Genomic DNA, 26974 nt, shown 5'->3' with positions numbered 1-26974 from the left:
AGAGGCGGTTGGAGGATGGATGGCTGCTAATGAATTGAGGTTGAATCCTGACAAGACAGAAGTTTTGGGGGGACAGGGGGCGGGCAGGTGTGGGGGATTCCCTGGTCCTGAATGGGGCAATTGTGCCCCTAAAGGACCAGGTGCACAGCCTGGGAGGCATTCTGGACTCACAGCTGTCCATGGAGGCACAGGTCCCTTCTGTGTCCAGGGCAGCTGTCTGCCAGCTCCATCTGGTACGCAGGATGAGACCCTACCTGCCTGCGGACTGCTTCGCCAGAGTGGTGCATGTTCTGGTTATCTCCCGCTTGGACTACTGCAATGCACTCTACGTGGGGCGACCTTTGAAGGTGACCCGGAAACTACAACTAATCCAGAATGTGGCAGCTAGACTGGTAGTGGCTGCCAAGACCATATAACACAAGTCTTGAAAGACCTACATTGGCTCCCAGTACGTTTCCGAGCACAATTCAAAGTGTTGGTGCTGACCTTTAAAGCCCTAAACGTCCTTGGTCCAGTATACCTGAAGGAGCGTCTCCACCCCCATCGTTCTACCCGGACACTGAGATCCAGCTCCGAGGGCCTTCTGGCGGTTCCCTCATTGCGAGAAGCCAAGTTACAGGGAACCTGGCAGAGGGCCTTCTCGGTGGTGGCACCCGCCTTGTGGAATGCCTTCCCACCAGATGTCAAAGAGAAGAACAACTACCTGACATTTAGAAGACATCGGAAGGCAGCCCTTTTCAGGGAAGTTTTTTATGTGTGACATGTGTTTTTAAGCTTTGTTGGAAGCCCCCCAGAGCGGCTGGGGAAACCCAGCCAGATGGGTGAGTTTCCCCAGCCACTCTGGGCGGCTCCCAATCAAGTGTTAAAAACAATACAGCATTAAGTCTTAAAAACTTCAGATGTCTTTTAAAGAGAAGATAGCTGCTTATTTCCTTCACATCTGGTGGGAGGGTGTTCCACAGGGAGGGCGCCACCACCGAGAAGGCCCTCTGCCTGGTTCCCTGTAATTTCACTTCTTGCAATGAGGGAAACGCCAGAAGGCCCTGGGTATAAATAATAAATTATTATTATTGTTATTATTTGCACTCCCGCCATGGGCAGCCTCCAGTTCCTTCTCGAAAGAGCTCTTGAAGCCACGTTGGAGGAGGGTGGGGGGTATGGAGTGGCTCAGGACCCCCCTCCCCAGCCTGCCTGGGCCCTTGGTCAGTCCAGCCCTCCATCCTCTCCGGTCAACAGTGTCACTGCACAACCAGGCGCAGGGATGAGTGTTTGGGCCTATCAGATTCACACCAGCTGAGAAAATACACAGGGGAACCTTATGGTATTACCCAGAAAAGGGGAGAGAAATGTCCCATAGGTGCCAGCTGCAATTGCTCGAAGGGGTAAGGCAGGCATAGGCAGACTCGGCCCTCCAGCTGTTTTGGGACTACAACTCCCATGATCCCTAGCTTACAGGACCAGTGGTCAGAGATGATGGGAATTGTAGTCCCAAAACATCTGGAGGGCCGAGTTTGGGGATACCTGGGGTAAGGGGTAGAGGTGGCAATGAAAACACCCAAATAAAACACACCTGACTGAAAATCCAGACTGTTTGCAGTAAGGAAAGTGACGGGGGAAGCGTGAAATAGCCCCTGCTTTGATGCAACGTCATCTAACATATCCCCACAAACAAATCAGTGCAAGTGCTCAATGAGCAGGTCATCTGGAAGCGTCCAACCTCAACCCAAGCCTACATTTAAAAATAAAATCAAAAAGTCTAAAGGGCTGGAGGATGAGCATTCAATAAACAGGCTGCCAGTGCTTCATCAGCCATCCAGCAGAGGGAGCTGTTGCAGCACTTTTGAGAGCAGGCAAAGTGGTCCAGCGATGATGCATTCCGGGAAGTTTTGCAAGCGCTGCAAAAAAAGTTGGTTTATTTCTCTGCAGAGTCACGCTGTCTTGGCTTGCAGCTTCCACAGGCAACTTGTGCACACAGGCCAGGAAAACACACACGTTCCACACACACCCCACCTTTTAACCCTGCGGGTAGCCAGGACTTTTGCGTATCAAATCTGCATTTTCGGAGCAGAAGGCAAAGAATAGCTTTGTGACCCTGAAGCTGGCAAACACACATTTCAGGAATCCGGAGTGCCAGCATGCCGCTGGATGAAGCGCTGCAGCAGGAGAGACTGCACACAATTAGAATACAGTGGTACCTCGGGTTAAGAACTTAATTCGTTCTGGAGGTTCGTTCTTAACCTGAAACTGTTCTTAACCTGAAGCACCACTTTAGCTAATGGGGCCTCCCGCTGCCACCACGCCGCCGGAGACGATTTCTGTTCTCATCCTAAAGCAAAGTTCTTAACCCAAGGTAATATTTCTGGGTTATCAGAGTCTGTAACCTGAAGCATATGTAACCCAAGGTACCACTGTAATTATTGGTGTTGTTTAGCCATTTAGTCGTGTCCGACTCTTCGTGACCCCTGGACCAGAGCACGCCAGGCACTCCGCTCTTCCACGGCCTCCCGCAGTTTGGTCAGACTCATGCTGGTAGCTTCCAGAACACTGTCCCACCATCTTGTCCTCTGTCGTCCCCTTCTCCTTGTGCCCTCCATCTTTCCCAACATCAGGGTCTTTTCCAGGGAGTCTTCTCTTCTCATGAGGTGGCCAAAGTCTTGGAGCCTCAGCTTCACAATCTGTCCTTCCAGTGAGCACTCAGGGCTGATTTCCTTAGGAATGGATGTGTTTGATCTTCTTGCAGTCCATGGGACTCTCAAGAGTCTCCTCCAGCACCAGAATTCAAAAGCATCCATTCTCCAGCGATCAGCCTTCTTGATGGTCCAGCTCTCACTTCCATACATCACTACTGGGAAAACCATAGCTTTAACTATACGGACCTTTGTCAGCAAGGTGATGTCTCTGCTTTTTAAGATGCTGTCTAGGTTTGCCATCGCTTTTCTCCCAAGAAGCAGGCGTCTTTCAATTTCGTGACTGCTGTCACCATCTGCAGTGATCATGGAGCCCAAGGAAGCAAAATCTCTCACTGCCTCCATTTCTTCCCCTTATAATAATTATAATTATGATTAATTGGGTTCTGATTATGGGCTTCTCGGAAGAGGCATCTGGTCGGCCACTGTGAGAACAGGATACTGGACTAGATGGGCCACAGAGATCTGATCCTGCAGGCCTCCTCCTGTGTTCTTGTGACTTCAATGTGAGGCGCAGCTAAGGAAATGTAAATTGCACAAAAACACACAAACCCCAGACTCTCCAAGTGTCCCTGTTTTCCAGGGACAATCCCAGATTTACGGAAGCCGTCCCGGTTTTTGATTTGATCCTGGAATGTCCCACTTTTCCTTAGGACGTCCCTATTTTCATCAAATAAATGTTGGAGGATATAGAGTTATGGGACCTCCCGATCCAAGGAGATACCGCATTTTTCGCTCTATAAGACGCACCAGACCACAAGACGCACCTAGTTTTGGAGGAGGAAAACAAGAAAAAAATATATTCTGAATCTCAGAAGCCAGAACAACAAGATGGATCACTGTGCAGTGAAAGCAGCAATCCCTCTTGCTGTTCTGGCTTCTGGGATAGCTGTGCAGCCTGCATTTGCTCCATAGGACGCGCACACATTCCCCCTTACTTTTTAGGAGGGAAAAAGTGAGTCTTATAGAGCAAAAAATATGGTAAGTAACTACGCAACCTTTAGAAGTCATCTGAAGGCAGCCCTGTATAGGGAAGTTTTTAAATGTTTGATTTTGTGTTTATATATGTTGGGAGAGTGGCTGGGGCAAACCAGTCAGATGGGTGAGGTATTATTATTATTATCATTATATAGAGGTAAAGGGACCCGTGACCATTAGGTCCAGTCGTGACCGACTCTGGGGTTGCGACGCTCATCTTGCTTTACTGACCGAGGGAGCCGGTGTGCAGCTTCCGGGTCATGTGGCCAGCATGACTAAGCTGCTTCAGGCGAACCAGAGCAGTGCACGGAAACGCCGTTTACATTCCCATCAGAAGGTACCTATTTATCTACTTGCACTTTGACGTGCTTTTGAACTGCTAGGTTGGCAGAAGAGGGACTGAGCAACGGGAGCTCATCCCGTTGCGGGGATTCGAACCGCTGACCTTCTGATCAGCAAGCCCTAGACTCTGTGGTTTAACCCACAGCGCCACCCGCGTCCCTTATTATTATATAGGACGTCCCTATTTTTGTCAGAGAAATGTTGGAGGGTGTCAAACCCAGTGAAGTACTGTATACTTTGTCCAAGCCTGAGTGTTGGCTTATTTGAATCTATAGCAGATGTTCCAGGGAGATTTGGAGTGGAGGCAAGTTCCCATTCATCCCTCTTGGAGCTCTTCCCACTTTTTAAAGGAGAACAAAAGGTCTTTCTTAAAAGCGGGAGGGAAATCCCATCACCTGCCATGTACTGCAAGGCTGCCAGAGATTCTCAAGCCCTCTCCCCAAAGCCTTTCTGCCCTGCTCCTTCCCCACCAAGGCATAATTTCGTGGGAACTGCCCAAGGTCACACAGCCCAACAGGCAGCCTGGGTGAGGAAGGGTTAAACAGAGCAACCCCTCTCACCTGACCCAAGTCTATGGATAATAATAATAATAATAATAATAATAATTTATTATTTATACCCCGCCTATCTGGCTGGGCTTCCCCAGCCACTCTGGGCGGCTTCCAATAGAACACTAAAATACAATAACCTATTAAACATTAAAAGCTTCCCTAAACAGGGCTGCCTTCAGATGTCTTCTAAAAGTCTGGTAGTTGTTTTTCTGTTTGACATCTGGTGGGAGGGTGTTCCACAGGGCAGGTGCCACCACCGAGAAGGCCCTCTGCCTGGTTCCCTGTAACCTCGCTTCTCGCAGGGAGGGAACCGCCAGAAGGCCCTCGGAGCTGGACCTCAGCGTCCGGGCAGAATGATGGGGGTGGAGACGCTCCTTCAGGTATCCTGGGCCGAGGCCGTTTAGGATCCCCTTAAGCAGGGCTGGAAGGCCCTGGACTATCCATGGACAAATAAAGGGGGCTCTGGAAAGTGGGGGGAGACACTCACACTTACCCAAGAGCTCCATTGGTGGAAGGATCGTGTTACAAGAAAAAAACTGCTCCATTATCCCTTATGGGGTGTCCAAAGGAGCCCATATAGAGTCGTTAGGTGGGTCCCCCATCTGTAGGAGAAAATAGCAGAGGCCACCCAGAGAATATTGTTCCCCCCATAAGGGAATAAGGGCAGATTTTCGTTTATTACACCCTCCTCACTGAGGCTTCAATCAGATATCACCCTTCTGAGATACATACTGTATTTTTCGCTCTATAACACGCACCCGACCATAACACGCATGTAGTTTTTAGAGGAGGAAAACAAGGGAAAAAAATATTCTAAACGAAACAATGGATGTATGATTTTTGTGGTTCATGCTGTGGTCACAGACATGTGATCTGACAGTGAGTTTGGAGTAACCCAATGCAAAAATCCTGAGGATCCATGTGGATCCATGTTTTGTAACCATGTTTTTGCACCATTGCAGCCCCAGGCAACAGTGGGTGCGTGATTTTTTTGGTGCAAGATGTAGCCATGGACATGTTATGTGATCTGATGGTGAATTTGGGGTGACCCAGTGCAAAAACCTGAGGATCCATGTGGATCCGTGCTTTGTAACCACGTTTTAAGTGGGGAGGGAAGGAAAAGCACTCAAGGGACAAGGAGAAGGATGCTGCTAATAATGCAGAAGAGGGGTTTAAGGGGAGAAGAGGTGTGTGGAGAAGGATGCTGCTAATAATGAAGAAGAGGGGTATAAGGGGAAAAGGCTCCTCTCCTCTACCACTTCGCTCCTTTAAAGCAAGCAGGCTCTGCTTTTCTCCCTCCTCCCCGCTCATCCCCGGCTTAGCGAGCTGAAAAACTTTGCTGCTCTTTAGCGAGCTGAGTGGGGAGGAGAGAGGGGCAGAGAGCCTGCTTGCTTTAAAGGAACCAACCGGACAGTAGCCGCTTACACTCGTGTAAGCGGCTCCTCTCCTCTCCCGCTTTGCTCCTTTAAGGCTCTCTGTCCCTCTCTCCTCCCCACTCAGTGTCTCTTCTCCCGCTTTGCTGTTTCAAAGCGAGCTACGGAGGAAGGAAGGAAGGAAGGGGAACCATGGATCCTCTGCTCACGACTGCAGCAGATCCCCCCCCCCCCCGCCACCCGTAGGCATTCCCTCCATAACACGCACAGACATTTCCCCTTACTTTCTAGGAGGAAAAAAGTGAGTGTTATGGTGCAAAAAATACAGTAATTCCTTGGGATTCCTTCTGCTGTCTAATTTCCAAGCAGGGATGAATATTCCAGGCTTAGGCAGCCAATGTTCTGGCCATCTAGGAAGACCTGGAGCCTGACTTGGCTTTCCTCCCCTGAGTTTTAAGTTTGCTAACGTGTTTACACGGAGGCACCCAAAGGAGTGAAGCAAAAAAATTGCCCCTCCCTGCGAAACACGTCTAATTACCCCCCTAATTATCAGCAGGTGCCTTTGAAATGGTGTGGAAAGCGAAGCCTCCGTGGGAGGAATTGACACACCCACAAATCGGGGCGTGGAACGGGAACTTCTCGCCTCACTGCTCCAACCACTAGGCATTATTCCCTTCCGGACCTGGGAAGAGGTCCCTGGAGTTCTCTGCCTCTCAGAAGTCCCTGTTTCCCTTTAACCGCTGTGGTCTATTTAGAAATATATGAAAATATAGAAATATAGGCAGCAAAGGAAGATCAGGGGGGAAACCAGCGATTCTGGGGTAAGTAGCTCGCTTTTGGACTGTTTGAATGGGAGGCGGCAGAAAGTGCGGCAGGGTCTGAAACTGACCGATTGACTTCTGTACCGCTTGATATATTAAAAGCATCCCTAAGTGGTATATAGGGAACTGAAGCAAGCGACAGGCAGCTTGCACAAAATATTGCAAAGATACGCTGTCACAGATAAAAATGTAACGTTCGTGAAAAGTTAATAATAATATATAAATCAATATCCATTCATTTTCCTTCTGACCCAGCCTCCCTCTCAGCCTCCAGATTCTCTCATCATCATCACCATCTCTAAACATTGTTCCTGCTGGCTGGTGGGGCTGATGGGACCAAACCCTGACCTCAAAGAATCATAGGCTTGTCGGAAGGGACACCCAGGGGTCATCCAGCCCAACCCACTGGAGTGCAGGGCAAAATAATCCCCAACAGATGGCCAGCCGACCCCTGCTTAAAAACCTCAGCATGCCTTTGTGTGAATATTGTTCAAGATGAATAGGAAGAGGGGTATTTTGTTTTATTTTTAAGTGCATTTTAGGTAACGCCATGTGGTCTGGTAACTTGAATTGCTACTCTGGCCAAATGAATGCCGTTGGCAGCAGATTTAAGAAGCAGACAAATGAGAAATTGCCCATACATTGAATGCTCAGCCTTAAGATACAATGATAGTCACTGTTTTTGATGCCTTTAAAAGAGGAGTCATGGAGGAGAGAGAGAAATATATATCCTACGATGGCTAGTGAACAGATAGGGCAGAGTGGAGCCTCCATGCTCAGGGGGAGTCTATCTGTGAATGCCCATTCCTGGGGCTGGGAATGGAAAGGACTGTTTCCTGCTTATGGGCTTTCCTTAAACCACTGAGCCTCTTGGGCTTGCTGATCAGAAGGTCAGCGGTTTGAATCCCCACGACGGGGTGAGCTCCTGTTGCTCGGTCCCTGCTCCTGCCAACCTAGCAGTTCGAAAGCACACCAGTGCAAGTAGATAAATAGGTACTGCTCCGGCGGGAAGGAAAACGGCATTTCCATGATCTCTGGCTTCCATAACAGTGTCCCTTTGCACCAGAAGTGATTTTGTCCTGCTGGCCACATGACCCAGAAAGCTGTCAGCTCCCTCGGCCTGAAAGCGAGATGAGCGCCGCAACCCCAGAGTCGCCTTGGACTGGACTTAACCATCCAGTTGTCCCTTTACCTTTTTTTGTGTAGCCACAGCTGGAAACAGAGTCCTGGGCTGTGATCTGAGCGAGCTCCCTACACGTTCTTCTGAATTGCAGCTGGTGGGAAATCTTGGGGAACCTGTCTGATGCAGCACCACCTAGACTGGGTTGGGCAACAGAGTAGTTAGAGCAGTCTAATGGGTGAGGCGACTGTGCAAGCTGGGCCGGATCCAGGAGGAACCCACAGCTTTCGTGTTTCATTAATGGCAAAACAGCATGCTTCTAGCCTTCAAGGTTGCAACAATCAAGTTGCAAAACATGGCGATGTGCAGACCCGAGAGTGAGCAGGGCTTTATTTTATTATTATTTTTAAAATATATACAGTGGTCCCTCGGGTTAAGTACTTAATTCGTTCCGGAGCTCCATACTTAACCTGAAACTGTTCTTAACCTGAAGCACCACTTTAGCTAATGGGGCCTCCTGCTGCGCCGCTGGAGCACGATTTCTGTTCTCATCCTGAAGCAAAGTTCTTAACCTGAAGCACTATTTCTGGGTTAGCAGAGTCTGTAACCTGAAGCGCATGTAACCCGAGGTACCACTGTATATATATTATTTTTTAGGTAAAGGTAAAGGGACCCCTGACCACTAAGTCCAGTCGTGGCCAACTCTGGGGTTGCGATGCTCATCTTGCTTTATTGGCCGAGGGAGCCGGCGTACAGCTTCCGGGTCATGTGGCCAGCAGGACTAAGCCGCTTCTGGCGAACCAGAGCAGCGCATGGAAATGCCGTTTACCTTCCCGCCGGAGCGGTACCTATTTATCTACTTGCACTTTGACGTGCTTTCGAACTGCTAGGTTGGCAGGAGCAGGGACCGAGCAACGGGAGCTCACCCCATCGCGGGTATTTGAACCACTGACCTTCTGATAGGCAAGTCCTAGGCTCTGTGGTTTAACCCACAGCGCCACCTGAGTCCCTATGTTATTTTTTACCAACCACCAAAACACAAACAGCGAAACCCCACAGGCGGCTGATACATTGGGTATACAATATTCAACAATATACATATTCAATAATATTCAATAATATATTCAAATTAACCACAAGTACACTTCTATATACCTTAACACTCTTCCTTCCACAAGGTTTATTTACCTTTTAACATTTTAATTGCCCCAAATTGTTCAAACCTACTCAAATAATCTTCTCAAACCAATCCTCCTCCTTCTCACAGACCTTAAACCCTTTCGTTCTATGTATCTTCACAGTTCGGTATTCTAAAATTATAATATTGTTCAGTTTTTCCCTCCACTGGTTCACCCCTAGCTCTTCTGCATTTTCCCAATTACTCGCTATAACCTGTCTGGCAGCAATTATCATCAATTTTACCCATTTGCATTCCTCTTTTGTTTCTAACTCGGTACTACTCAGGGTAATAAGAACCATCAATTTAGTTATTTCCACGTTCTTTCCCACTATTCCCGATATGTGAGTGGGGCTTTATATGCCACACCGTAGCTCTTCTCCAACTTTCCAGATGTTCTGGACTACAACTCCCATCAGCCCAAGTGAGCAGTGGCTGATGGGAGTTGTAGTCCTCAAACCCCGCTTGCAGGTTTTCTAGCCAGGCATCTAGCCAGCCACTGTGCCAAATAGTTCTGCCTGATCCAGTAAATTCCTATGTCCTTATGGAACCTCCAGGTCCAGAGACAGTCTATCTAGACTCCCAGGTTCTTTGGGGTATTCAACCACTGTCAGAATTGAGCCATTGGCCCCATCCTGCTCTTATGTTCTTAGATCTGTGCATTCTGTTTGCTCATATATTGCAAATTTTATGAGTGCTTGTGACTTGCTGATCAGAAGGTTGGCGGTTCGAATCCCCGCGACGGGGTGAGCTCCCGTTGCTCATTCCCTGCTCTTGCCAACCTAGCAGTTCAAAAGCATAAAGTGCAAGTAGATAAATAGGTACCGCTCCGGCGGGAAGGTAAACGGCATTTCCATGCGCTGCTCTGGTTTACCAGAAGCGGCTCAGTCATGCTGGCCACATGACCCGGAAGCTGTACGCTGGCTCCCTCGGCCAATAAAGCGAGATGAGCGCCGCAACCCCAGAGTCAGCCATGACTGGACCTAATGGTCAGGGGTCCTTTATATCCACCTGCCTGCTTTTTTTATATACAGTGGTACTTTAGTTCTTAAACTTGCCATATTTTTCCGTGTATAAGACTAGGTTTCCCCCCTAAAAAATAACGTCAAAAATTAGGGGGCATCTTATACAGGAATATATCCCCCCCCCCCCATTTTCTTAAATCTGAGTCCCCCCAAATAGGGGGCAGTCTTATACTTGGGGGCGACCAATAGACAGAAAAATATGGTAATCTGTTCCGCAAGTCCATTCCAAAACCAAAGTGTTCCAAAACCAAGGCACACCTTCCCATGGGAAGTAATGCAAAATGGGTTAATCCATTCCAGACTTTTAAAAACAACCCCTAAAACAGCAGTTTAACATGAATTCTACTATCTGACAAGACCATTGACCCATAAAATGAAAGCAATAATCAATGTACTGTACTATAAAATAAATAAGACAGTATTGTAGATGAGAAAAATTAAAAATATTATAGCTGACCTGCGTTCCACACATTCATAAAAACAAATTAACCGAAAAAGCCTCAAAAACAAAAACACAAAAGAAAAAGAAAAAAGAAAAATGCCAAATTTAATCTGTTCCAGAAGTCCGTTTGACTTTCAAAACGTTCGAAAACCAAGGCGTGACTTCTGATTGGTGCAGACGCCCCAGAAACAATAGCTGACAGCCGCATTGGATGTTCGGCTTCTGAAAAACGTTTGGAAACCGGAACATCTACTTCTGGGTTTTCGAAGTTTGAGAACCAAGGTACCACTGTACTGTATTGGACTGATGGCTATAGCCTATTCCCTTAAATAATTTTTCTAAGCCCCCTGGCACCTTAGCAAGCACTGGCAGAACGTCTGAGGGCTTAACTCTGGCTCAGACGACCATCCCTCGGAGATACAGTCATACCTCAGGATGAATACGCTTCAGCTTAAATATTATCAGGTTTCACTGCGTGGCGACCCGGAAGTAACGGAGCGCATTACGTCCGGGTTTTGCCGCTCACGCATGCGCAGACGCTCAAAATGATGTCACGTGCATGCGTGGAAGCGACGAAACGCGACCCGCGCACGCCCAGACGCGCAGTTGCATCTTACATTCGCTTCAGGATGCGAATGTGGCTCCGGAACGGATCCCCGTTCACATCCAGAGGTACCACTGTATTTTAAAGTACAGGGGACCTGCTAGGAAGCCAATCCCAACTACCGTATTTTTCACTCTATAAGACGCACCAGACCACAAGACGCACCTAGTTTTTGGAGGAGGAAAACAAGAAGAAGAAAAATTCTGAATCTCAGAAGCCAGAACATCAAGAGGGATCGCTGCGCAGTGAAAGCAGCAATCCCTCTTGCTGTTCTGGCTTCTGGGATAGCTGCGCAGCCTGCATTCGCTCCATAAGACGCACACACATTTCCCCTTACTTTTTAGGAGGGAAAAAGTGAGTCTTACAGAGCAAAAAATACGGTATATTTCAGTAGCAACTTCCTGATGGAAGCAATAGTCATTTGGCCGAGGAACAGACTCCATCAGAAAGCGGTGGACCCCCCTTTACTGGAGGTTGTTGGGTGGCTACCTGTCTGCGCTTCTTCTGCGTTGATCCCCGCGTTGCAGGTTGGGGTTGGTCTAGATGGCCGCTGGAGATCCCCTCCCAATTCTTCCATTTCCACCACCCTCTGCCTGACGAGCCCCATCTCTTCCTGCGCGCAGGTCGCGGCGAGCCATGGGGACGGCCCCTGAGCCCCTGAACCCGTTGTGCCGAGCGTACCTCTACGCCTTCCATGGCTACCTCTTGGAAATCCTGTTCACGGCCGTCATCTCGGGCGAGGACTGGGCCTTCTCCGGGGCCACCACCTTGCTGTCATTCTTCGCCTACGGGACCTGCGGCCTGGCCTTGGAGCGCATCTACCTCTGGCTGCGCAATGACTGCTGCCTCCTGACTCGCTGCCTCCTCTACAGCCTCTGCATCTACCTGTGGCAGTTCTCGACGGGCTATGCCCTCCGCTGTTTCGGCGCCTGCCCCTGGGACTTTAGCGAGTTCCGCTACAGCTTCATGGGGATCGTGGCCCTAGAGCACAGCCTCATCTGGTTCGTGGGGTCCCTCCTGCTGGAGAAGTGGGTCCTGGCCAACGTCCTGAGGCTCCGGCTGGATGAACCCTGGAAAGCCAAACCTCGTCCCATGCCCAAATTTGCGCTGAAGGACGACTGACCGCCAGCTGGTTTTGAGGAGGAGTATAAAAGAGCGAGGGTCTGGGTGGTGCGACTGCATCCTCCTCCTTCTCTTCCTCTTGGACCTATAATCCTCTTTTAAACCCATCCAACAGACTGAGGTTGAATCCTGACAAGGCAGAAGTACTGCTTTTGGGGGACAGGGGGTGGGTGGGTGTGGAGGACTCCCTGGTCTTGAATGGGGCAACTGTGGCCCTGAAGGACCAGGTGCGCAGCCTGGGAGTCATTTTGGACTCACAGCTGTCCATGGAGGTGCAGGTCCATTCTGTGTCCAGGGCAGCTGTCTCCCAGCTCCATCTGGTACGCAGGATGAGACCCTCCCTGCCCGCAGACTGGTGCATGCTCTGCTTATCTCCCACTTGGACTACTGCCATGCGCTCTACGTGGGGCTACCCTTGAAGGTGACCCGGAAACTATAACTATACAGAATGTGGCAGCTAAACGGGTGACTGGGGGCAGCCGCCGAGATCACATAACTCCAGTCCTGGGAGATCTGCATTGGCTCCCAGAACCTTTCTGATCACAATTCAAGGTGTTGGTGCTGACCTTTAAAGCCCTAAACGGCCTCGGTCCAGTAGACCTGAAGGAGCATCTCCACCTCCATCGTTCAGCCCGGACACTGAGGTCCAGCGCCGAGGGCCTTCTGGCAGTTCCCTCCCTGCAAGAAGCCAAGTTACAGGGAACCAGGCAGAGGGCCTTCTCGGTGGTGGCACCCGCCCTGTGGAACGCCCTCCCAGCAGATGCCAAAGAGATAAACAACTACCAGACTTTTTGAAGGCATCTGAAGGCAGCCCTGTTTAGGGAAGCTTTTAATGTTTGATGTATTACCGTATTTTAATACTTTTTTGGAAGCCACCCAGAGTGGTTGGGGAAACTCAGCCAGATGGGCGGGGTATAAATAATAAATTATTATTATTAAGCTTCTTTTTCATCTCTGGGATAGCAGTGAGCCCGGGCGATTCAGCCCTGCTTACGGGGATCAGTAGTCTAGGGTGAGGGTGTTTTAGGGTGGGTCGATCTGTTGAACCCCTCCTCTCCCAGGCTTCCTGTGGGGCTTTTGTGATCTGGGGCCATTCCCGTAAGGCTGTGCACTTTTGTGGGGGCAGAAAGGCGAGCCGGGGGGGGGGTTGAGAATCTCTGGGCATCCCGACATCACAGGGGACGGCGATTCTTCCTTTAAAAATAAAATAAAGGAAGCACGCCTTTTGTTCTCGCAAGAAAGGGGGAGGCAGGGCAGGAAGATGGATCGCTGGGAAAACTCGCTGCAAAGCCCCGAACATCTGTTATGCATTCAAAGAAGCAGCCAGCCAGCCCTGGAGAAAATGCAGAAAAAGATTTTACAGTGTGGCTGGAGGCGAAAAAAGAGGGTTATTTTCTGGGAGGTTTGCACAAATTCAACGCAGGTGAGATCCTTGCCTTGCACGAGACCCGACCCTCCCAGGCTTGGATTTGATCGAAGAATGTTGAGGCTTCTTAATTCATTATCATTTACATTTCTATCCTGCCTTTAAGCTTAGCCCAGACTCAAGGCGGCTTTGCAAATGAAAACCCGAAGATGCAGCTAAAAAAAGAAGAAAAGCTAAAAACGTAGAAAATATTTTATCCATGTACGTGGAACTCAAAGTTCACCCACATTTACCTTCAAGTCTGCCAGAGCACCCTGGTAGGTTCTAGCAGGTTCAGAGTGAGGTTTTTATTTTTTTAAAAAAAAAAAAAATCAAGACGAGAGAGTTTAAAATAAGACAGACTTTATTACGACAGGATCAAACCGGAAATGCAGACGCATCCATTTTAAAAGTCGTTCTGATTAACACAGAAACCCGTTAACGAAAGGGAGACAACTCTATAAATAAAAAGACACAAACAAGCAATAAGTTAATACTGAATATTCCCCCGACACACACCAAATTAAGGCAGACGTTGGCTTTTTCAATTTTTAAAGTTAGCAGATAAACTAAGAACCTTTTACGCACTTCTATAAAAAGGAGAAAAAAATAATATTTGGTTCCAAATATCAGAAATAACCTTCATATATATTTTTTTAAAAGGATGCAATAAATAGCTTACAATATATTAAGGATTCATGGTGGAGTTTTGCCAGTTCCGAGGTTCTCTATCCTGGATTTCCCCTCCCTGGAGACAGTTTATCTCCTGATATGCTTTCTCCATACACAGAACTTGTGTAGGTAGGAATCGCCCGAAATCTCAGGCGACACCATGTGTTCCTGTGCTCCACACATCAAACATTCCTTGGAAGAATGAGCTGCAAAACTAGCACGAGATTAAGGATTGTTTTCCGGTGCACAAAAATATTAGCTCGGTTAGGAGAGGTGCAATTCGCTCACCAATCTCCTGAAAAAATTCTGAGAACCCTCTTTCGCGCACAAATAGAGATTGAAAGGGAATTCGAGAACGGAAACCCTTCCTTTCCTCCTGTTCCATGCAACGTAATCCGAACCTGCAAAATTCCCCCTTATATTTTAAAGGGGAAAAAGAAGTCGTCGTCGTTGTCCCTGTGGGGGAAATACCACACTTTCTTCAAAACAACTGAAGAGAATATCTTTTTTTAAAACACACACACAAACTTGGGGGCTAATCCTGTCCCCACTACAAAAGCATTATTGTGAAGGGCACAGGTGGCCTGACTCTTTAAGAAGACCGGCTGTGCAATAAGGGGATGAGCGAATTAATGCAGGAGACAGACAACGACCCCCCCCCATCTCCCCCCCCCTCAATCTTGGAGACTTGAAGGCAGTTTCAAAAGACAGATCTCAACCCACTTTCTGAGGGAAAACGAGGTTTTAGCAGGACTCTGTCGTTTGCATCGGGGCAGAGGCGTAAAGGGGAACCCCTCTCAACCCATTTTTTAGTCTGCAGACACTGTTTTCTAGATCTTTTTTATCAGGTAACACTCGAGAGACCCAGGCATGAGCCCAAAAAACCAGTGTTGTGTTGACATACTTGTGCGACCGAGAGTTTCCAAGCAAGCCACACGCTTGCCATGGAAAGAAGAATGCCAAGGGCTGCTGTTTCCGTTGCAAAAACCGGAGGGCCAGCCCAAGACGCAATCTGGGGTCCCTCCAGATGTTTGGGACAGCATCTCCCATCAGACCCCGCAAGGGCTGATGGGAAAATCCCAGTTGGCACTGCCCAGCGGCCTCCGTCCTTGGACCCAACTCATCTTCTTCCCAACCTGCTCTGCAAAAATGAATAAATTAAGAAGCACTTGGGTGTTTGGCCTGAGAAAATGCGAAACCCGCCGTTAATACAATCTCTTCTCCCCACCCACCCGGCCATTCAGAAACATCCAACATTCTTTCCTCTAAGGGCTCAAATTTGTGGGAAGAGTTCCGATTCCAATGCGCCGCCGCTCCCTTAAAAATTAAAAAATGCTTTCGGCGTCTGGTCAGTTTTTGAGGTCTTCTCTCCCATTTCTCCCACCCCCTCAGTAAAGACAGAAAGAGAGAGAGAGAGAGAGAGAGAGAGAGAGATCTTGATCTTGGCAGGCGAGTATTTGTCAGTTTAAGTTTTTCATTCTGTCAGTTTCACCCTCCAGCTTTCCTGCCCATAGTCAGAAAGTTCTTGGCTTTCCCTTTTTCCATGTCGCCAGATCCTCAGCTGAAAAAACACAAAGGAAAGCCCTTGCTTAAGGCTTTTTTTTGGGGGTGGGGGTGGGGAAGGCAACCACCAAAATTAAGTTTTTCCATATTGCAGCTTCAAAAAGACAAAAAAGCACAAGTAGCTGCAGATTTGTCGGCTCCTTCTCGCATGGAGACAGGAGCCAACATTCAGGGCCCTATCCAATGCTAGCGCTACACAGAGGAGACCAACTGGAGATAAGGAACACGGCTGACTTAGGTCCCTGAATGCTAGTGGGTCTACTCTGTGTAGGATTTGGTTGAATACATCACAACGGTATCGGAAAAAAGTTATGCAAATCTTTTGGAGTCAGAAACAGAACCCCATAATTCACGGGTCACAATATATTTTTTTTGCCAAGGCCCTAAGCCAGATTTCCCCAACTTGGTGCCCATGCCAGAAGTTTTGGACTGCAATTCCCAGCCATGTGCAGTGATGACTACGGATAATGGGAGTCGTAGTCCAACATATGAGCACCAAGTTGGGGGAGGAGACCCTGAGAAAATGTGAGTAGCCTGGCAGAAAACAACACCCTTCTGGATGCCACAAAAAATCTCGCCACGTTCCATGGAGTCGGCTTTGCTCCAGACTTCCCACATGTCCCTGGCCACTCTCTGTAAAACTATCGCAGCAAGCAGGACGTCGCCTGTTCTCGTGGTTCCACGTCCTTCTCACTCTGCATATAATTTCCTTGATCCCTCCTTCAAGCAGAGAAAATCAGCAGAAGTTGTTCATCTCAGTCCATTGCTTGAGAAACGTCAGTTTTTTTTATCAAACAATAAAATAAAATAAAATCATTGACAGGATAAAAAAAGAGTCTTCCCAAACAACTCAGGATATCAAGAGAAACCAGACCGTTTTTAAGAGCGCTGGAAGTGGTCTGAGAAGGACACACCTCTCGCCCCCCAACAGCATACAAAAACACACACGGTTGCCTCTGGATAAACAGGTCAATGAGGTTTTTGAATCGATGCAGAAACCTAGCGAACCTATTTAAGCAGAGGCAGAAAGTCAGGTGGGCGTCCACACACAAAGAGCAGAGGTTCCTAGCTGCCTCCAGCTCTCTCTGGGAGCGGACAAGGGAAATCTCGCATCTTTCTCTCCATGCTCAGTTTCTCCTCCCAACCTCGAAACGCCCCTTCAGTCGTCGGACACGGAGATCTGGCTGAAGATGGGCAGCCGGCGGCCCAGCGGGCCCAGCCCCGGGGATTCTGATCCACTGCTGCCCCCCGAACTCCCGGAGTCTTCCTGGTCGGAGAGGGAGTCGGCGGAAAGGCTCTTCTGCAGCGTCAGTAGGGCTGGGAAGGCGAAGGGGCAGGACAGGGAACCCCGAGTGGCTCCGGCGGCACGGAGGGGGCAGGCGAGAGTCGGCTGGCTCAGGGCGTCGCGAGGGAAGGAGGTCTCCGGAAGGCGGGGGCCCACAGGCAGGGGGTCAGCGGCGGGGCAGTGGCGAGTCGGCAAGGGTGCCCGCGGGGGCGGCACGCGGCGCTCCTCTGCGTTGTGGATGAAGTGGCAGCGTGCGCCGTAGGGGCAGATGCCCGAGGTGTGGAAGGTGCGGCAAGGCTCCGTCTTGTACTTGGGGTGGCGGCTGAGGCCCCGCAGCTCAGCCACGCCGTGGGCAAACTGGCACTTGGCCCCGTACTTGCAGACGCCACTCTCCTCAAAGGTGCGGCACAGCTCCGTCTTGTAGCGGGACGAGGGCGGCTTGGTGTCGCCGCGGCAGCAGCCCTCGATCAGGCTGGTTGAGCGGTCCGCCCGGAAGGGGATGCGCTGGAGGGACGTGGGCGGCAGCTCAGAGTCCCGGCCCCACGGCTGCTGGAGGGGCCACGCTGGGTCGCTCGGACCGGCCGCGGTGGCATGGGGAGTGACGGTGTCGGCCGGGTGCACTGCACAGCCGGTTCCTTCGAAGCTGGAAGCCGAGAGGGTGACAGGGCAGGCAGAGAAGGTGCGTTGGAAGCGGAGGAAACGCCTGGCATCCGGGCTGTTGTCGTCCTCGTTCAGGTTCAGGCTCAGGAACGTCTACGAAAGAGGGAATTGGGAGAATATTATGAGAACTGAATTTATCAGTCGCTGGCTTGTTTGTTTTTCCAAATAATATTTATTATTTTCAGTAGATAAACATAGTAAAAAAAAAAATTAACAATAATAAAAACAAAGAATAAAAGAGAAAAGAGAAAAAAGATACATACAGCATATTACCACTTAATTAATTAAAATTAAGTACCATTCATCTTCTTAAACATAGTATTTGACTTCCTTCAATCTCTTCCATCCAAAATTCTTAGTAATTATATGTAGCAGTTTCCAATATCAGTGTTTCAAAAGACCATATCACAGTCCTATTCATATTACATAATCTTCCTTATCGTACATTTTCTTATTTATAAATTTAATTCCAGTTTAATCCTAGGCCTAATTGTTTCTTTCAAGTGGTTACATATCTTTAATATTACAATATTTATTCAAATAGTCTTTAAATTTCTTCCAGTCTTCTTGATGTTCCTCTTCTTTCTGGTCGCGAATTCTCCCGGTGAGATCAGCCAGCTCCATAAACTCCATCATCTTCATCTGCCAGTCGCTGGTTTTTTTGGTCACAGGCAACTCAAAGCGATGTACAGAAAAATGGAAAACCCAAACATAACTTACCGTATTTTTCACTCCATGTGACACACTTTTTTCTTCCTAACAAGGGGAAATGTCTGTGCATCTTATGGAGCGAATGCGTGGTCGCTGGAGCCGAATTGCCCAGGGGCAAAAAGCAGATCATGGTTTTGTTTTGTTTTTTGAAAGAGGGAAGGGGGTGTTGAAACGAAGCCGCTGATCGGCAAGCGATTGGGAGGGAGATAAGGGATGCTAGAGATAAAGGAGGCAGCCTGGGATGGGTGGGGGAGGTAAAGACAGCAAACTTGCAAAGGGGGGAAAGAGGAAGACTAAAGCAATGAGGAGAGAAATTAGAAGAAAAGGAGGAGCAAAAAACTGCCCCAGCTAAGGAAAAGACACTAAGGCAAACAAGAGGGAAGGGAGTGTTGAAAGGAAGCAGCTGATCGGTGGGATTGGAAGAGAGATAAGGGATGCTACGATAAAGGAGGCTGCCTGGGAGAGGGAGGTAAAAGCCCATGGATCCTCAGGATTTTTGCATTGGGTCACCCCAAATTCACCATCAGATCACATAGCATGTCCATGGCTACAGCCTGCACCCAAAAAATCACGCACCCACTGTTGCGTGTGGCCGCAATGGCGCAAAAATGTGGTTGCAAAGCACGGATCCACATTGATCCTCAGGATTTTTGCATTGGGTCACCCCAAATTCACCATCAGATCGCATGTCTGTGGCCACAGCATGAACCACAAAAATCATACACCCACTGTTTCATTCAGAATATTTTTTTTCTTGTTTTCCTCCTCTAAAAACTAGGTGCGTCTTATGGAGCGAGAAATACATTACATTAAAGCCAGGGGAGAGAGAATAATAGAATTGTAGAGTTGGAAGGGACCTCAAGGGTCATCTAGTCCAACCGCCTGCAATGCAGGAATCAAGACATCCCACTCACTCTAAAAGGCCATAGATGGGAAAAGCCACAGGCCTGGTTAAGAAGGAAGGTTTTCACCTGGCAGCTGAAGATAAGTAATGAAGGTACCAGGCGAGCCTGGGCAGCTCCCAACTGAATGTTAAAAACACAATACAGCATTAAACATTAAAAACGTCCCTGTATCTTCTAAAAGTCAGTTGTTTATTTCCTTTGCATCTGATGGGAGGGCGCCACCACCGAGAAGGCCCTATGCCTGGTTCCCTGTAACCTCACTTTTCGCAATGAGGGAACCGCCAGAAGGCCCTCGGATCTAGACCTCAGTATCCAGGCTGAATGATGGGGGTGGAGACGCTCCTTCGGGTATACAGGACTGAGGCCATTTAGGGCTTTAAAGGTCAACACCCACATTTTGACTTCTGTTCAGAAACGTACTGATTAGCCTGGAAAAGAGGAGACTGAGAGGAGATATGATGGCCATCTTCAAATATCTCAAGGGCCGTCACATGAAAGAGGGAGCAAGCTTGTTTTCTCCTGCTCTGGAGGGTAGGACTCGAACCCATGGCTTCAAGTTACAAGAAAGTAGAATCCGACTAAACACTCGGAAAAACTTTCTGACAGTAAGAGCTGTGGAACAGTCTCCCTCGTGAGGTTGTGGACTCTCCTCCCATGGAGGTTTCTAAGCAGAGGTTGGGTGGCCATCTGTCATGGATGCTTGAGCTGAGATTCCTGCATTGCAGCGGGTTGGACTAGATGTCCCTTGGGGTCCCTTCCAACCCCACATTTCTACGATTCTATAATTCCATGCAAGTCCCTGATGCAACTACGACTTCCACACTTCTCTGCAGGCAAAGAGTTCTCTCGTTTTCAACGCTTGACCTCCAGGGACCAGGGCTGCTCTCTCGCGCCAAGTGACGCAGAGGAGGAAGCGATTTGCCGGCCGACTCGTCCTCCCCGTGGGCTAATTGTTTTGAGCTCTCTGTGCAATCCGGCGACGTCTAAGCCCAGGCCAGCCGCTCTGAGCCCTCCCTGGGTTTCCCCCATGAGGGACAAGCTTGTGGCCGCACTCTCCCTCTGCAAATCGCTCGGACGGAGGCAGCTCGCCCCAGAGGATGCGATTAACTAAATGGATCTCCATCTGGCCGCTGGGCGGATGACACCTGCCTGGCCCAGCGCCTGAGGAGGGCACCCAGTGAAGGAGCCTTGAAATCAAGGGGGAGGAATGCGAGACCCTCCAAATATTGATGGACTTCAGCTCCCATCGTTCACAGCAACCAGTGTGGCCAAGGGGCAGCAGAGGCATTTTAATGTTTCGCTCCCTGGCAGTGTTCGAAATACCCCAGGTACAGGTCTAATAAAATAATAATAATAATAATAATAATAATAATAATAATAATAATAATAATAATAATAATTTATTTATTTTTACTCCGCCCATCTGGCTGGGTTTTCCCAGCCTCTCTGGGCGCCCTCCAACCGAATATTAAAAACAATACAGTGTCAGACATTAACAACTTCCCTAAACAGGGCTGCCTTCAGTTGTCTTTTAAAAGTAAAATAGTTGTTTATTTCCTTGACATCTGATGGGAGGGTGTTCCACAGGGGGGGGCGCCACCACCGAGAAGGCCCTCTGCAACTTCTGGTCTTCTGGCAGTTCCCTCACTGCGAGAAGCGAAGTTACAGGGAGCCAGGCAGAAGGCCTTCTCGGTAGTGGCACCCTCGCTTCAGAAGTCAAGGAGATAAAGAACTACACAACTTTTAGAAGGCGTCTGAAAGCAGTCCTGTATCGGGAGGTTTTTAACGCTTGATTTTTCTAATGTTTTTAGAAATGCTGTAAGCCGCCCAGAGTGACTGGGTTAACCAACCAGATGTGCAGGGTATAAATAATAAACAACTTCTTCTTCTTCTTCTTCTTCTTCTTCTTCTTCTTCTTCTTCTTCCAGTGGTTACTGGGACGCGGGTGGCGCTGTGGTCTAAACCACAGAGCCTAGAACTTGCCGATCAGAAGGTTGCGGTTCGAATCCCTGCGACAGGGTGAGCTCCCCTTGCTCGGTCCCTGCTCCTGCCAACCTAGCAGTTCGAAAGCACGTCAAAGTGCAAGTAGATAAATAGGTACCACTCCAGCAGGAAGGTAAACAGCGTTTTTGCGCGCTGCTCTGGTTCGCCAGAAGCGGCTTAGTCATGCTGGCCACATGACCCGGAAGCTGTACGTCAGTTCCCTTGGCCAATAAAGCCAGATGAGCGCCGCAACCCCAGAGTCGGTCACAACTGGACCTAATGGTCAGGGGTTCCTTCACCTTTACCCTCTTGACTCAGCACATGGTTAAACTATGGAACTCCCTGCCACAGATGAACGGGATGGTCACCAAATTGGATGGCTCTAGAAGAGGATTAGAGGAGGAGAGGGCTGTTGATGGCAGCAAGCTATAATGGCTATGCACTGTGTCCGCATTTGAAGGCAGTAATGCGTCTGGGTACCAGCTGCTGACGCGGGTGGCGCTGTGGGTTAAAGCCTCAGCGCCTAGGACTTGCCGATCGAAAGGTCGGCGGTTCGAATCCCTGCGGCAGGGTGCGCTCCCGTTGCTCGGTCCCAGCGCCTGCCAACCTAGCAGTTCGAAAGCACCCCCGGGTGCAAGTAGATAAATAGGGACCGCTTACTAGCGGGAAGGTAAACGGCGTTCCGTGTGCTGCGCTGGCTCGCCAGATGCAGCTTGTCACGCTGGCCACGTGACCCGGAAGTGTCTGCGGACAGCGCTGGCCCCCGGCCTATAGAGTGAGATGGGCGCACAACCCTAGAGTTTGGCAAGACTGGCCCGTACGGGCAGGGGTACCTTTACCTTTACCTTACCAGCTGCTGAAAGCTGCAAGAGGGGAGAGTTGCTCTCGCACTCGGGTCCTGCCTGCAGGTTTCCCACAGTGGGCATCTGCTTGGCCACAGAGAACAGGACCCTGGACTAGACAGGCCATTGGGTTGATCTGGCAGCCCCGCTCTTCTGATGCTCTTCTGGAACCTCCAGCTGCAGGGGCAGTCTATCCAGATTTCTATAGTTCCCCTAGGAAACTGTGAGAACAGGGTGCTTGCTGGACTAGACTCCCTGGTCCTGAATGGGGTAACTGGGCCCCTGAAGGACCAGGTGTGCAGCCTGGGAGTCATTCTGGACTCACACCTGTCCATGGAGGCGCAGGTCAATTCTGTGTCCAGGGCAGCTGTTTAACAGCTCCATCTGGTACGCAGGATGAGACCCTCCCTGCCCGCAGACTGACTCACCAGAGTGGTGCATGCTCTGGTTATCTCTCGCTTGGACTCCTGCCATGCGCTCTAGTGGGGCTAACTTTGAAGGTGACCTGGAAACTACAACTAATCCAGAATGCAGTAGCTAGACTGGGGACTGGGAGCGGCCGCCGAGACCACATAACACCAGTCTTGAAAGACCTACATTGGCTCCCAGTACGTTTCCGAGCACAAATCAAAGTGTTGGTGCTGACCTTGAAAGCCCTCAATGGCCTCGGTCCAGTAGACCTGAAGGAGCGTCTCCACCCCCATCATTCTGCCCGGACACTGAGGTCCAGCTCCGAGGGCCTTCAGGCGGTTCCCTCCCTGCGAGAAGCCAAGTTACAGGGAACCAGGCAGAGGGCCTTCTCGGTGGTGGCGCCCGCCCTGTGGAACACCCTCCCACCAGATGTCAAAGAGAAAAACAACTACCAGACATTTAGAAGACACTGTTTTAGAAGACACAGGCAGCCCTGTTTAGGGAAGCTTTTAACATTTGATGCATTACTGTATTTTAATATTGTGTTGGAAGCCGCCCAGAGTGGCTAGGGAAGCCCAGCCAGATGGGTGGGGTATAAATAATAAATTATTATTATTATTTAGATGGGCTGTTGCTGTGATCCAGCAGAGTTCTCCTTTGGGATCTCTCTCTCTGCATGGGCGAAACCCAGTTCCTTACTCTTTTTGCACCTTATTGGGGGGCGAGCGCCCGCATGGCGTGTGAAACGCTTCGGCCCTCAACACAGACATCACCCTGCTCTGTCCAGCAGGTACCAGCCACCACCGCAAGTACCTCCAGATGCCCCTAAGATGCAAATCCTGGTCTGAATAGTGGCTTTTATCCCACAAGGGAGGACCATATGCTACAGGTCAATACTCGGGGTTGCCAGGGAAACAGACAGGGCAGCGGGAACAAAAGTCTCACCACAATGGCTCCCTAGAGTCACCGCCAATTGTGATGGAAATTTCCACACTCGATTCCGAATACCATCACATGTAAACACCTCCAGCCCAACTTGCACCCCAACCGGGGAGGCCAAACCACAAACCTTCCTTCCTATGTTACTAATATTTCCTGTACGTTAAGAACTCTCGATTAGGCACAAGATAAATGGTGTGTTTGGGGGTTGTTGTTTTTTACTTCGCTTCTCTCTCTCTCTCTCTCATTGCAACTTGGACATTGCTTTGTATACAACATTAGCAGCAATGCCCTGACCGACTGAAGCATAGCTGTCAACTTTTCCCTTTTTTCAATGTGAAATTCCATTATTCCGAATAGGATTCCTCGCAAGAAAAAGGAAAAGTTGACAGCTTTGAACCAAACTTGCAGCCAGGCGTTCTAACCCGGCAGACCCCCAACATTTTACAGTTGCAGGGCCCACCTTTAATGCGTATTTGGGGACCAATTGCTCACTCTTTTACCATATACAATGGTACATGAGGTTACATGCACTTCAGGTTATAGACGCTTCAGGTTACAGACACCGCTAACCCAGAAATAGTGCTTCAGGTTAAGAACTTTGCTTCAGGATGGGAACAGAAATCATGCGGCGGCAGTGGGAGGTCCCATTAGCTAAAGTAGTGCTTCAGGTTAAAAGCAGTTTCAGGTTAAGAACGGACCTCCGGAACGAATTAAGTACTTAACCCGAGGTACCACTGTATTTGCATGGGTGTAGGGCTGGTGGAGAATTGCACCTTGGATCAGGCCGTGACCCGGGAAGGGGTCCCGACCCACCAGTTGCAGACCACTGTATAATACTTGCAAGCACCCATAACCTCTTTATTTCTGCAAGCACATCAAAGACTAAGCGGGGCATTGATGTCCCAAAGGGTCTCCAATTCTTGTAGGCAAAAAGGGGCTTTTACATCTCTACTTAGAAGCTGCCCTTCAGGCAAACTGTTAACTAACTTGGAAAAACTTGCTAGGTTCTTATTTTTCCTAAACACACAAAATTATACACGCAGCTGTGTTCAATATTTGGTTTTAAGCGGGAATCATAGAATCCTAGAGTTGGAATAGACCCCAAGGGCCATCGAGTCCAACCCCCTGCCAAGCAGGAAACACCATCAGAGCACTCCTGACATATGGTTGTCAAGCCTCTGCTTAAAGACCTCCGAAGACGGAGACTCCACCACACTCCTTGGCAGCAAATTCCACTGTCAAACAGCTCTTACTGTCAGGAAGTTCTTCTGAATGTTTCGGTGGAATCTTCTTTCTTGTAGTTTGGATCCATTGCTCCGTGTCCGCTTCTCTGGAGCAGCAGAAAACAACCTTTCTCCCTCCTCTATGTGACATCCTTTTCTATATTTGAACATGGCTATCATATCACCCCTTAACCTCCTCTTCTCCAGGCTAAACATGCCCAGCTCCCTTAGCCGTTCCTCATAAGGCATCGTTTCCAGGCCTTTGACCATTTTGGTTGCCCTCCTCTGGACACGTTCCAGGAAACAAGATTGATGTTGACCCCCTGAGGCTTCCCCATCTCTACCTTACAAACAACCCTGTAAGGTATGCCAGCACGATTACCCGATGGGCAAGAACCAGGCGGGGGAATCTCTGTCTCCAAGGCCTTCCAGCATGTTCACAGCAGAAGCTAGATTCAAACAGGGAACCTCTCTGGATATCTAACTGTGCACCCTGACTTGGGACTCAGCACCAGACAACACAGCAGGATGCTGCCCCAGTTCACATGCGGTCAGGCACCATAGCCAACGTGGCACCCTCCAGCAGCAAGGACTTCTGGGATATGAAGTCCAGGCACAGCATGACGTCCACAACACCCCTAGTGCGTCTCCATTTTGCAGGCAATGTGCAGAATCTCTCCCTCCCTTTCACGGGGCAAAGTCTCCTTCACCTTTGCAGGAAGGAAGCATCATCTAAAAGCAGACCTCGATTCGAATTCAGGGCCCCAGCAGAACAGAGACATACCGCCTGGGGCTCAGCCAAGGCTCAAATTATGGGGAGGTAGGGAGCCCTTGCCAAAACTCAAAAACTCCCCATTTAACACCCAGGCACTGCTTTATACGCACCCCAAAGGGAACCCTGCAAATGGGATGCTGAGAGAGAAGAGAGAGAGAATGCAAGGCAGGAGGAGAAGACGGTTTGATGAAGAAAAAACAGGTGGATTAAAAATAACTGCAGCAAAAAATCCCCTCAGTATAAAGGCCCAAAGCGATGGGTCAGTTTTTTCAGTGGCGCCTGCCCCCTGCAACCAGGAAGTCTCTCCAGAGGAGAGCGGATTCCTTCGACATACATAACAGATGGTGATGGGATCCAGTGATCCAGAAAGCTCGCTCCATGCACCAAGCAAGCAGCTCAGGAGAAAGCAGAAGACTTTTGGGGTATCCTTGCATTCTTAGACAACGCTGAGTGAAGTCGGGACCTGTCGATCTGGCCCAGTAACTTCCAAATTGGAGGTTTTATTTTATTTTATTTTTTGCAAGCGAAGTTACAGCTGGAGAGGGAAAGAGTTTGCTGCAGTTTCCTTAAAACACTTTGATAGCTTCCATAGAAATAGGGGCAGAGTCCCTCAGCAAACAAAACAAAACAAAACAAAACAAAACAAAACAAAACAAAACAAAACAAAACAAAACAAAACAAAACAAAACAAAACAAAACAAAACAACAACTGTTTTAAATGACTTTTCAGAGTACTCTCTGCCTTCTCCTGCCCCCCCTAATTTTAACTACCAAGGTTTCTGGTAGCTAAAAAAGGGGCAGTGAGTTTGCAGAGGCTTAAGCAACACGAGGAAGTTGCAAGGCTAAAAATAAACCGGCAGAAAAGCGCTTTTCCTGAACTTCTGGGAAAGTCCAGCAGCTAAGAACAACTCCAGCATCCTACAAACACACCCCTTACCTTGCAGAGAGCATCATCCAGCTCCTGGAATGGGCTCAGGAAATACGAGGGCATCTTCTCCTCCAGGAAGCGTCTGGCTCTTAAAAAACCGCCCACCCTCCTCCCCGCCAGGGAGAACCGATTAAAACCCAGAAAGCCCTGAAGCGGCTCTTTTAAAAGCCGCCTGCCTCCCATCTCAGATTTGGGGGGTGGGGGGGAGAGCCACGCCTCCTGGTCCAGAGTGGGCGGGGCATAGGCGGGGAGGGCAGGGCGGGAGAGTCCCAGGCAAAGAAGGGAGCTAACAATCTGGTGGGATGGAGGGATGGAAAGGGAGGGGGGCGAGAAAAGGAACAGGATGGAGAAAGAGGAATGAATACCTGTGGAAGGTCTTTTTGCACAAGAGCAGCAAAGCACCTGGGCTCCTTAACTGGAGCTGTGC

The 26974-nt window shown here is 49.3% G+C and overlaps 2 protein-coding genes across 2 annotated transcripts; one reads left to right on the top strand and one right to left on the bottom strand.

The window, feature by feature from the left end:
- Nucleotides 1-11756: 11756 nt before the first annotated feature.
- Nucleotides 11757-12279, top strand: LOC114601970 (transmembrane protein 229b-like). Its single transcript, XM_028739645.2, has one exon. It carries the CDS (start codon nt 11757-11759, stop codon nt 12240-12242), a length of 486 nt encoding a protein of 161 aa, XP_028595478.2. The 3' UTR covers nt 12243-12279.
- Nucleotides 12280-13993: 1714 nt separating this feature from the next.
- On the bottom strand, nt 13994-26716 carry LOC114603103 (mRNA decay activator protein ZFP36L2-B-like). Its single transcript, XM_028741849.2, has 2 exons — nt 26557-26716; nt 13994-17920 (listed from the first exon to the last, which is right to left on the bottom strand). The coding sequence occupies exons 1-2, from the start codon at nt 26608-26610 to the stop codon at nt 17042-17044; spliced, it is 933 nt and encodes a 310-aa protein (XP_028597682.2). The 5' UTR covers nt 26611-26716; the 3' UTR covers nt 13994-17041.
- Between the last annotated feature and the right edge of the window lie 258 nt (nt 26717-26974).

Source organism: Podarcis muralis, chromosome 7 (assembly GCF_964188315.1).
Source record: "Podarcis muralis chromosome 7, rPodMur119.hap1.1, whole genome shotgun sequence".
NCBI lineage: Eukaryota > Metazoa > Chordata > Lepidosauria > Squamata > Lacertidae > Podarcis > Podarcis muralis.
Note: the sequence above shows the minus strand (reverse complement) of the source record. Positions and strands in the feature narration are given on the sequence as shown.